This window comes from Diuraphis noxia, unplaced genomic scaffold, assembly GCF_037042655.1.
Source record: "Diuraphis noxia isolate RWA-SAM2 unplaced genomic scaffold, SU_Dnox_SAM2 contig0002, whole genome shotgun sequence".
Classification (NCBI taxonomy): domain Eukaryota; kingdom Metazoa; phylum Arthropoda; class Insecta; order Hemiptera; family Aphididae; genus Diuraphis; species Diuraphis noxia.
The window spans coordinates 70,511,834-70,524,586 of NW_028301712.1; the positions used below are offsets into that span (position 1 = coordinate 70,511,834).

Consider the following 12,753-nt stretch of genomic DNA (forward strand, 5'->3'; position numbering starts at 1 on the left):
CGTTTTTCACCTGTAATTATTATAAGTTTGTCTTAAAAAGCAACCGAGTATGTTAACGAAATGAGATATGTATTTCAAATTAGGTTCGTTCCAATATTATTAATTATTATTTAATTATCGATAATTCTGGGTTTTCCATAAAATGATTAATTATAATTTGTATATGTTTTTCTTGTGTGTTGCGCAAATCATTTGAGTATTGCTTTCATTGCAATTGCTTAGAAAAACATCATACAATAATAAATGTGATTATGCTAATAATTTTAATGAAAATGATCAAGATCGAAAATATGATCTTTTAGTCACTATCACTGAGTACTTTATTGTTTGGGCTCCCGATGACGATAAAAACCGTCTTGTTCAAACAACACTTCGATCTATGTGATGTGTTCCAACACATCAGCCATCTAATATATTGTGATTGTCGGTATGCCGAACACACTCTGTCTCATTGGAAAATAATAAGGTTTCTCACCAGCCCAGAAATGTATGATCACTATTATGACCGAATGACTTGACACACACACACGCATGTGTGATACAACTTACTTTCTTTTAAATGGTAACACAAATTATTTTTTATATATTCGGATACAGTACTTTTTTCTAAGCAATTTATGTATAAAAAGTTTTTTCTAATTATGAAATTTAATATTCACGAATAATTTGTTTTTTTACGAAATTTATACTAAATTCAACTTATTGTTACTCATTACTTTATTCGTATCTAATATTGTTAATACCTGTTTTCACACAGATAAGAATACTCATAAATATTAAATTTCATCGTTAAATTGCATATGCCAATTTTGTAATTAGAAAAATACTTTTTGCGCATAAATTGTACAGAAAAAAATACTCTATCCGAATATGTAAAAAAGAGTTGGTGTTACTATTAGATAAAAAAATAAGTTGTATCGCGCATGCGCGTATCGAACGTGTTAAAAACTTTAAATTTATCAAAAATGTGTATTTAAGTACTATCTGTCATTCAGTGAAAACCCCATTTCAATACAAGGTAATTGAATTTAAATATTTAGTGGTACCTCTCTTAGCGTGAATACACTGTATAGTTAAAAGTGAAGTCCTTATAATGAAACTTTTAACTACGGTTCTAAACAATTTATATTATACATCATGAGTATACACCTAAGTATAGACATATTATTTAGGGACACTTGCACTATTAAACCTTCAAAATGTAGATGCAGAATGATATAATGATTGTCAGCCAAATGAGATTATCTAACGGTGTTACTGTACATTACAATGGACAAAGGTTTATAAATAAAATTAAAAAAATTTTTGGATTTTTTTATACACCACAGTCGTAATATCCTAAAAATGCGTTAGTGACCTCACACGACATGGTATCATTATTATTATGGCCTGCATTGGCCACCGCCGGTTGGGTGTAAGATCGAACACTCTCTTGTGTTAATGTTTTTATATTGATGACAGTTGCAGAAGTGTTGTACTTTGGTTGTTAGCAACTTTTTAGAGAGTAATTGTGTAAATTCGCTTATCGCTGGCAAGAAAAGATATCACACAGCGCCTTAGATGTAATTTGATCTTAATCTGAACTTGGTCCTAGTTTGATCCTATACATCCACACAATTAGTCAATATTTTTTCGGAACACGGTTAACGAATGTGTATGCTTGATATAAAATTAACCAAGCAAACCAACTCAAACTAACTCTCATTTTATCTTTTCAGTGAGTTTTGGAATTTTAAAGTATACTTAAAGACTTTAAATCTTTAAAGGAATTCATCCAATTGACATGAAATATGGAATATTTAAAATTTTTTATTTTTACAGTGAACTTATAAACTTAAAGAATCAGGTTTCTAATAAATGCATAGTTAGAGGATTAAGGGAGGGGAACGAGCATGTTTATAGGTATTTAATTTTACGAATTTCTTGACACTTTATAATGTCGATGTTCAGTGGCTGTCGACTTTAAATTTATACTCAGCAACATTAAACGCAATATAATATGTTATTGACGAGATCAGTATCATAAAATTCGATGCCTCCTAAAAGCTCTACAATGGTTTTATTTGACTTTTCTTAATTAACTTAATTAATTTTTGATGTTTTTCTCGTCATATTATTTCTACTAAGCAAGCGGACGGATTTTCAAATTTCATGTCCATAGGTACAGTTATTACTTATTTTATAGCTACAAATTACGACGCTTTTGAATTTAAATTTCTACAGTTGCAATTACATTTTAAATCGCATTTCTAAATAAACACTTAGCAACAAAAAGATCTATAATAGAGTGGTTTTCAATTACTCATATTTAATTCTTTGTTGATTAAAGTTTTTAAAAGAACGACCAAATCGAAATTAAAAATGTATACACAGATTGGTACTATACATATACCTACACTTGCATTGTTTGCATAGTCACACAAGAATACAGGTAAAGTGAAAAATTATAAAATTTAATTTAAGATCTGGAGCTTGAAAAGGTGTTCTAAAATATATAAATTGCAATTAAATATTTTTAAGATGTTTCAAATACCTAATGAAAATTATATAACAAAATAATGATTGAAATTCATACTATAAACAATATTAAAAAAATTTTGTTTAAAAAATTGATTTTATAATATTAAGGTATAAAAGATGCACATAATATGCTGGTTTAAGTATTTATACCAAGGCTTAAGATCCACTTAAAGTCAATAGTCCACAAATGACACGAAATTTAAATGTGAGCAATGTGTTCAAGTGAACAAATACAATATAACAATACATGAAATTAATATAATTTTATATAATTAATGTAACATTTTTAAGCTTGTTCGATGTACCTATATTGCCTATTCAGTGCGCCGTCTTACAAATTAAAAATATATATACAACAAATTAATAATAACAGATATCAAATTGTTTAAGAGCTCGTCTTGATCAATCGACTTCAATGGAGGATAAAACTGTGTAATGAGTTAAATTTGAAAGAAATACTAAATCATTAAATCAAAGTATTTGATAAACTATTAGATATGTAATTCGGATAAAATATAAAACCACGATTTCTTAATAAAATGTAGGTCGTCGACAGTGTTCTTTCATGCATTTTGAAAACGCTATTGAAAAATATAAAAAATAGCCTATTTAAAGTACCAACAAGTCTCAATTTTCAATCAATATACACGTTGACACGTGAAACTTTTTAAGAACCTACTTTTTATATTATAAAGTTCGCAGAAAAAAAAATTTTGATAGAAATCATTGTAAAATAAATACATTCCTTGGTTTACACTTTATTTGGTTTATCATAGACATATCCCACATTTTTTTTTTATAATAACTGAACACAGATCAATTAGATTTATTAAAATATTTCATAAAAAGAAATTTGTAGATAATTAAACTTTATTTACATAATTTATTTGTATACATGCAAACTATTATGATTTATAATAAATAGCAAAGATCATCTTATAAAAAAATTAACAAGATCTGGCTACTTTACATGGCGTGAGGGTATTTCTTGTAAGACATGTTTTTGTAACACACTGATTCCGATGCCTTTAAAATAATGTTTTCAATACAATAAGAAAATTTTAAAAATAGCGATCTATTAGAATAAAATATTATATTTTATTAAATCAAATGTGCTAAGAAATATTTGGTATAAAAATTTAACGAACCAGTATCTAAAAAGGCGGGTAAGTGGATGTCGCTCTGCTGTACATTTGGTGGTGGGCTGGACCTCTGTCTAGGGTAGGTTAGATTTGAATGCAATGATAGGTATCATTGTATACGAAAAACGATTCTGAACGGAGATGATTTGTCAGTCTAGGATATATTATATTTAAATATTGTCATATATTCTATTTTGAAACAAATATTTTATTTTTCAATTAGGACGCATTTTGCATAAGGCATGGTTAATCAATTTTTCCAAAAACATTGCATATAACTATATAATTCTATATAACTATCATAATTCATAATACCTTATATTATCATAGATATACATATACCTGATTTCATAAAAATTTAAAACTCAAACACTCAAAACATTTTTCCTATAGTGACGCTTCGAGTTTTCTCTATAGCTACTTGAAGAAAAACTTATGGAAAACTTAGTGTTGTATTTTTAATCCTTAGTTATGAACACAAAATTTTTTATGATTTTTCAACTTCAAAATAATTTACAAATATTCATGGTTTTTACGAATTTTTGTCAATATTTGAACTTCAAATGCTAATAAAAAAAAAATTGTGCCTATGTATTCTTATAATTTTTTAATCACTATAAGAATTACTTTTTTTTTTTATTAGATAAAATAGAATATTTACAATCTGTAATTTATATACATGCAATAAGTAAATATGATAACAAAGAAAAGGTAGGTATAACATGAATGGCGTGAGGAGGGAGGCCCATCAGTGTGGATATCCTCTAACTTGGGGGAGAGAGTTTTATTTTATTTTATTTTTAATTTTTTTTTTTTCAATTAGTGCAGGTCGGGATTTAGGAGATCACGACACCAGTGTCTTTTTAATCGACGTGGGGGGTTATTAGGCATGAATTCACTGGCCAAGTTGGAAATCAATGGATTTATGTGGTTAGCTGTTTTGGTGTGTAACTTTTTGTAGTAGTTTTTGGCTGTTTTGGAGACTGTTTCAATTTTAAGATCCTTGTGAAGTGAGAGGTTTGGGACGTACCATGGCGAGGATGTTATTAGGCGAAGGGAAATAGACTGGAAGGCTTGTATGGTCCGTATTTGGGAAGGCTTGGCACATCCCCAAATTTGTATGCCATATACCCAGATAGGTTTTAGCATTGATTTGTATAATAGTAATTTGTTGTCAATAGAGAGTTTGGACTTGAGGATAGGTCGTAGTAGATGAAATCTGGTGTTGAGAGTCTTTCTTTTAATTTTGAGGTGTGGGCCCCAAGTTAGACGCTGGTCTAAAATTAGACCTAAGTATTTGGTTTGAGTTGTGGTTTGGATTGGATTGTTTTGAAAATAGATTGTAGGAAGAACAGCTTTTCTTAAAGTAAAAGGAATGTGAAAGGACTTGTCTGTATTGATTTTTATTCTCCATTTGGTGGACCATTGTGAAATATTGTCAAGATGAATTTGTAGGTTTTGGTATGCTGTTGTGGAATCGGGATGGGATGAGAGGATTGCCGTGTCGTCGGCGTAAGTGGCTATCAGTGTATTTTCGGAGTTGGGAATGTCAGCTGTATAAATGTTGTAGAGGTCTGGTGATAGATCACTTCCAAGAATTGCTTATGAGAAACTTTGTATTAAATTTTCAAATATTTTGATAGGGCCAAAAAAATCTTATCGACACTTAAAAAAAAAAATTTTTCAGAAAAATTGAAAATTTCAGTCGTCTATAAATATCTCAAAAAAAAAGTCAAAATATTTTGAAAATTAAACTGTATATAGATATTACTAACATAAACATTTGGTGAAAATTTCAAGTATTTATAGTGATTAGTTTTTGAATTAAAACCATATAAAAAAATCGATTTTTTTGAAAACTGTTGGAAAATGTTTACTTTTGACCTCTATAATGCACCAAGGCTATTCACTTTTACATCGGAGACTACCCCCAAAGTTTGAAATTAAAGCATTATTTCGACTAGTTATGCTGTACACAGCCCTAAAAAAAAAAAAAATAAAAAAACACACATCATTGTAAAATCAATACATTCATCACTTCGTTCAGAATCTAAAATGATAGGGTAGGTAGTACTTAGATACGTAATTTTTCATTCTGGCATTCTATGATATATATAATTAAGAAAAAATATTTTTTACATTATTTTAAATAAACACAGTAACAAAAAAAAATTAATGATTTTTTTTGCTTTTTAATTTATGTATAATATTGTTGTTATGTTATACTCTATAATTAATTTGCTTTTCAGAGAAGCTATAAACTTAGTTTATTTCAAATCATTACTATTTATGTTTTGTTAAAATAAACGTAATAAAAATATTTATAGATATTTGAGTGGTATTGCGTTACAGCCTTAAAAATAATAATTTAATAAAAAATATACACCGCAATGACTGAAAATAATTAATTATATTTTACTTATATAAATATTTTGTAAACAAAATAACAAAATAAGTCGATTTTTAATCGGAATAAAATATTTTTATTCTAATTTAGTAATGTTAAATATATTTATGATGGAAGTAATAATATTATTGCTAGACTTTGGAATCTCCATCATCTGTGTAACTCACTGTAACTTATATATTATTTATTATGATAATATATACTAATAATAATACACTTAAGAATATCAAACTAATCCTTTTGTGGAATTAATTATTTTAGATGAACATTATGTTAACTGCTGTAACGTAAACGTTGTGTGAACTAAAATAGTTAATTTACGGATCAAATTTATCTCTACTGGTCTACTCGTTTACACATTTTGTAAATCAAACTACCAAAAAGTTAAAGACGCTAACCTACTTAATTTAAGTATACAATTCAATATTGAGTTATCAATGCAAATTATGCAATTTAAAAGTACAATACAAAAAAATATGGGTTTATATTATAAAATTAAAATACATTTTAAGATTTGCCCTCACGTTATTTATATTACGAGTAAGTTGCTATAACTATTAAGTGTATCAGTGACATAACCGAATGAAGAATATGAGATGGTTTTTATAAGACGCACTACGGTTAACCTAGTACAGTAAATCAACGCACTTTTAATGAAATATCGTTGTATGGAATGCAAATATCGTTATATATTTTACTTTACCAATTATCTGGTAGTACAGTGCACAGTCTTGTTAAAAATACTTTTCAAATTTATTCAGAATGAATATTTAAATATAAATAAAAATACATTTTAAAAGTATTCAAACTACTTTAAAAGTACTTTTTTATATTAAAATAAAATTTAAACGTTTATCACATATAAGTATTATATATATTTATATTATTTTTAATAAATATTAAAATTAAATATTTAATAAAAATAATTTTTAAATGTTTCAAGAATTATGCCAGATTCCATGTACCTATATTTTATTCTAATCTGGCCATGTTAACTTCAGCTTGATAGATATTAATGTTAGCTCTCGTGTATTTTATGATATCTTATAAATTCTCAGAAGCATTTTAAAATTATTTTATGAACGATTATTAAAATAGTAATTTATACGGAACAAAAATATAAGTCATTGAATATAATAAACAAAGAAATAGTATATTTAAAAACACTTGTCAAAAAATATTTGCGATAATATCAATTGGACCAAAAAATTGTTTAAGTACAATTCACGCTTAGATACTAAACAATACTAGAGCTAACGATGTAACATAACTGCTTTGGCACACAGATTTTTGCTGTGAACAAGAGGGATATTATTAAATTTTTTAGTAAAGCGATCAAATAAAATTTGTGGGGATAGAACTCCGTGATGAAATAGAAGGAATTATATGTTAGAATGAGTGATGACTGATAACATGCTACGCTCATGTTTTGATAAAAATACACATATAATATATATGTATTGTATATTCTAGATTAACTATTAAGTATACCTTTTGATTGGATTTAGAACATTAGAATTATTGAGTCTATGTGAAAATCGCGAAAATAAAACGGCAAAAATAAAAATCACGAAATGTTTTAACAGCGAAAAATAAGAAATTATTTTCGTTAGAGAGTAAACTTTTATAATATAATAAGTAATAATAATATTAGATAATCAATAATGTAATTTTGTACTTTTGCGTCTCGGATCATGTAATAAAGATAAGCCGTGGTTAAACCTAACTACCACTTGCAAGCTTTTTCATAATAAATAACCATATTAATCAGTCTTATAACCTATAACCATTACCGAGTCGTTCGTTGCCATATTTATACGTACCTAATGCATTCGTAATGGAGTTTATTCAAAGTCAAAAAAACAAAAATATATTAAAATATAATGGTTATTTGTATAGGTTTGACAAAAAATATAAATCTACCACCTATTGGAGATGTAATGAAACACTTTGTAAATCACGCCTTAGTTTAAAAAACGAAGAAATCGTTAAAGGACCTAATGAATATAACCATACCATATCAAATTTATAAATTGAACGGCGTGTTAGATTTGACAAAATGAAAATTCGAGCTCTGTCATCTCAAGATAATCCACATCAGGTCGTTTCAAAAATGCCAGCATTGTGTTCGCAAACAGTTCACGGAGCTCTCCCTCCAGTAAGTTATATTAAACGCACTTTGTGTCGAATACGACAAATTAATAGTTCTGATCCATCTAACCCATTAAAAATAACAGATATTAAAATACATATTCCCAAACTATTGATGGTCGTCAATTTTTAGTAAATGACATTGAATTAGTTGAAAATCGGATTTTAGCATTTGCTACGAAAGAAAATTTATATTTGCTGTCTAAATCTGATCATTGGTTTGCAGATGGAACTTTTAAATCATGACCTCCATTATTTACACAAGTATACACGATACATGTTATAAAGTATAATTTGGTAATAGTAGTAGTTTTTGCTTTAATGCCAAATAAAACACAAAGTTCGAATGAAAGGTTATTTTTGGCAATAAAAACACATAATATTCATTTAAATCCCAAAACAATAATGACTGATTTTGAACAAAGCTCATTAAACGCATTTAAAATACAATTTTCAAATTCCGAACAAAATGGCTGTTTTTCATCAAAAACATTTTGTGTTGACGAAAAATCCAAACTATTTCCGGAATGGTAGAAAAATATAAAGCAGACTCAGAATTCTCATTGCAAGTCCGTTACTTGTATGCCTTGGCTTTTGTACCAAAAAATGACGTACTTGACGCATTTGAGACATTACGTGAAAGTACGTATTACATTAATAATGAAGACGTATTAGAACCACTTATTTCCTACTTTGATGATACATGGATCGGTCGTCTAAACAGACGTAGAAGAAGGAACCCCAGATTTCCTATTTCACTGTGGAATTGCTTTATGTCTACTATATCTGGCTTACCTAGAACAAATAATTATGTTGAAGGGTGGCATAGAAGCTTTAATAATTTATTGAGTTCATGTCATCCAACAATATGGAAATTTATCGAAGCAATCCAAAAGGAACATAGTTTAAATGACATGAAAATAAATCAATACATAGCGGGTACGATCGATCCACCCAGAAAACGAAAAAGGGATGCACACTTAAAAGAATTAGTCAATGAATACGAAAATAGGGACAGACTTAAATACTTAAGTGGTGTTGTCTATAATTTTTCATTTCAAATTTAAATTTAATTGTGTGTAATATTTAATTTTTTATGTTTTTAATTTAATTTTTCAATTTTTTTTCCTATTGTGATCATAACATTTTATTTTATACATTATTTTGATTTTTATGGTATTTTAATGTTTATTATTACTTATTATATTATAAAGGTATACCCTCTAACGAAAATAATTTATTACTTTTCGCTATTAATGTTTTTTCTGTTAAAACATTTCATGATTTTTATTATCACTGTTTTATTTTCGTGATTTTTACTTTCGAGTTTTTTTTTCGTGATTTTAACTGGCACCCAGAATTATTACGTAGTCATCCTGATGATATGACTATAACACTGGTTGCTGTAATCTGTTTTTATTCAAAATTAAAATAAAATTTTACATTTTACTATGTGCTTTTATTGTTTTTAATAAAACGGTTATTAGCGGAAATGATAAATTCCACCGGAAGTTATTTAACCGCAACAATATTTACCGACTAGGAAATGTGTTGTGACATTTAATATTTTTCAAAGTACAATAAATAAACTAACATATTTAATCATTTTATGTTTATATCTGTGGTTTGTTCAAAAATATTCAAAAAAAGTACCTATCAATAATTATTAATTAATCACGATATGAAAATATATGGGAGATATTAAGGTCATAATATAATACTAATTTAAATATTTACTTAGTCTTTGTAATAATCAATGGATTATTTACTTCACCAAGCATAAAAGCTAATCTTTCATTTTTATGGTTTGAAACAATTATTATTATAAACTATGTTTTTAGTAAAGAGATAATACGAATTATTTCTTTTACACAAAAACATTTTAATTTTTTTATTCCTGTATTTTAATATATTTTTGTTCCTATATAAAGTTTACAATGGCATGGCACACATTAAAATTTATTGTTATTTTGGATTTTAATTATTTAATAACACAAACAGTAATATTAATTATTTATTTTGTTTGTATTTTAAAATGATGTGAAATAGTTAAAGCTAAATATACATTTGGTAAATATATTATAATAATGAATATTATGCAAAGCTTTCAGTAGGTACTGAACTCAAACAAACGACATAGTTTCTGAAAATTTTAATTAAATGGTTGAATCAAATTCTAGTCAGTATATTATAGTGTTATTTTTCATAGGTGTATCAAAAATTAGGCTTTATAATTAAAATATGTACCGATATACAATATAAATTACATAGCGTTACATAAAATAAGTAAAAATGATTTAGTAGATAATTAAAATTCAAAGTTTCTATCAATTATAATATGTTAATAATGGTATTTGAAGGGATTCCCACTATTTTTATTATCCCCTTATTGGGTTTTTCTGTAACAGTGATTAATGTGGATCGTATTTGAACAACAACGTTGTAATATACATTATCAATTTAACGGAGAGATTATGGCAGAAAAAAAGTTTCAATATTATACAATATTGGATTGCTACTGAATCAGTTTGATGCGAACGATTCATCTCCCCGCGTGATGATATCTGTACAAAACTTGTTCTTATCTCGTGATTAATTTGTAACTTTTTTTTTATCTCATTAGTTTATTTGTTTATTTATTTATTGATATAAATGCCTTTGTAGGCTCAAGTACAATTTAGTGATAAGTTTAATAATACAAAGTTATGAACATATTATTAATATTAATAAGTACAATTTTAAATAATAAAATTTAAAATAAAAACAGATTAGTTTAAGCAATATAATTACTCAAGGGAAGATATTTACAACATATTAAGGAAATCAAGCTTACAAACTATAAATTTTGATTAAAAAATAGGTCCACATTTCTCAGGTTACATTCACAAGCAATATGATCTAACGGATTATTATATCCATATAAAGTACGATGAAATGGTATTGAAAATGTAGAATGATATTTATATTATAAATTATATTGGGGAACATTAAAATTTAAAGAATGTAATAAATCTGGACAGGTTATATTGCCATTTATTAATTTAGATATAAAACGAATATCTATAGAATTATGTCTAGAAGCAAGAGATTCTAAATGAAAACTGCCTTGAATTGACGATAGAAACGTTGAGACATGGGTTTACGTGACAATGCAATTTTCTCTTATACTCAATTAAACGTAAAAATTTTCTTTGGACCCGCTCAAGCGATTCAACGGGTCCAATTTGTGTAGGATTCTAAAGAACAGAAGAGAATTCAAAAATTGATCTAACTAACGAGGTATATAAAGTTTTAAGACAAATTTCGTTGTTGAATTCTTTGGTACTACGAATTATAAAACCAAGACTTCTAAGTGCTTTTGAGCATAAAAATTTAATATTAGAAGAAAATAATAAGTTAGGATGACATTCCCATCCTAATATCTCTAGATGTTCCGAAACCATCGGCACAAGAACAAGAATCAGTCATACCAACTTCCCCCATACATAGGCATAACTAGGGGGGACTTGGGGGGCTAAGCCCCCCGCCCAAACATATTTTTGCCCCCCTGTCAAAATTTCTAGTCCCACTAACGGAAGCTACGTTTTTAAACTTAATTATCTTTTTAAATTTTAAATATCTTTTTTTTAATTAATATCTTGGAAAAATATTTATTTTTTTGGTTATCAAATTGTTGTGTAATGACCCTGTGACGTAATACGTATCATTTCGTGTATTTTTAACTATATAAATACTACTTAGAAGTTGTCAATAAACTAAACACAAAAATTGACGTAAAAGACGTACGATTATTCGTAAAAAAATGTTATAATAATAATATGTTACTATTTTAATGTTAACCTACCTCAATACCACATTTTTATAATTTGTTTTATACAATATGCTATACACGATACACACTACAAAAATTATAATAATAAAATAATGTTATGATTTAAGGAATAAGTATAGGGGGTGTGTGGGGGCAGAGCCCATTTGTTATATATATTAAATATGTTAGGGCTTCAGCCCCCCTAACTTTAAGGTCTAGTTACGCCTATGCGCCCATATACATATCATAAAACATGGAGTACATCCTCTATGTGTCCAGTGCAACGAACCGCTATCGATCAAACACATAGTCCTAGATTGTCCGCTATATGTCAACGCAAGATCTATCCCCAACCAATCTTCTTGAATGGAGGAAGCACTGGAAGAACACAATAGTCACTTAATACACAGATCTTCAAATACATTGGTATTGACACCAAAATCTAACACTGTAAAAAATCGCATTACTAACAAACTGAATTGTAAATATTTAAAACTGTAAAAACTACTAACACATAATCATGCAATTCCCAACTATATAACAATATAAACTTACCGCAGGCTAATGATCTTGTTTTTGAAGCCTTATTAACAATAAAAAAAAAATAAATAAATAAGTAAGGCTGGAATACCACCCCTAGATTACACGAATCAATTTCTAAGAGTTTTTCACCATTAATATGATAGGAAAACTTTAATTTATACTTAGTTTGGAAAAATGAT

General features: G+C 27.4%; 2 protein-coding genes across 6 annotated transcripts in view; both read left to right on the forward strand.

Moving 5' to 3' along the window:
• LOC107173088 (uncharacterized) overlaps window positions 1–12,753 on the forward strand; it is a 94,595-nt gene that overhangs the window by 43,309 nt on the left and 38,533 nt on the right. The window lies entirely within an intron of this gene.
• On the forward strand, window positions 8,748–9,287 carry LOC149058865 (uncharacterized). Its single transcript, XM_089218506.1, has one exon. The coding sequence runs from the start codon at window positions 8,748–8,750 to the stop codon at window positions 9,285–9,287; it is 540 nt and encodes a 179-aa protein (XP_089074632.1).

Bases quoted from the DNA above. Each gene is read 5' to 3' on its own strand.
- LOC149058865 (XM_089218506.1), top strand. From the start codon at position 8,748: ATGGTAGAAAAATATAAAGCAGACTCAGAATTCTCATTGCAAGTCCGT.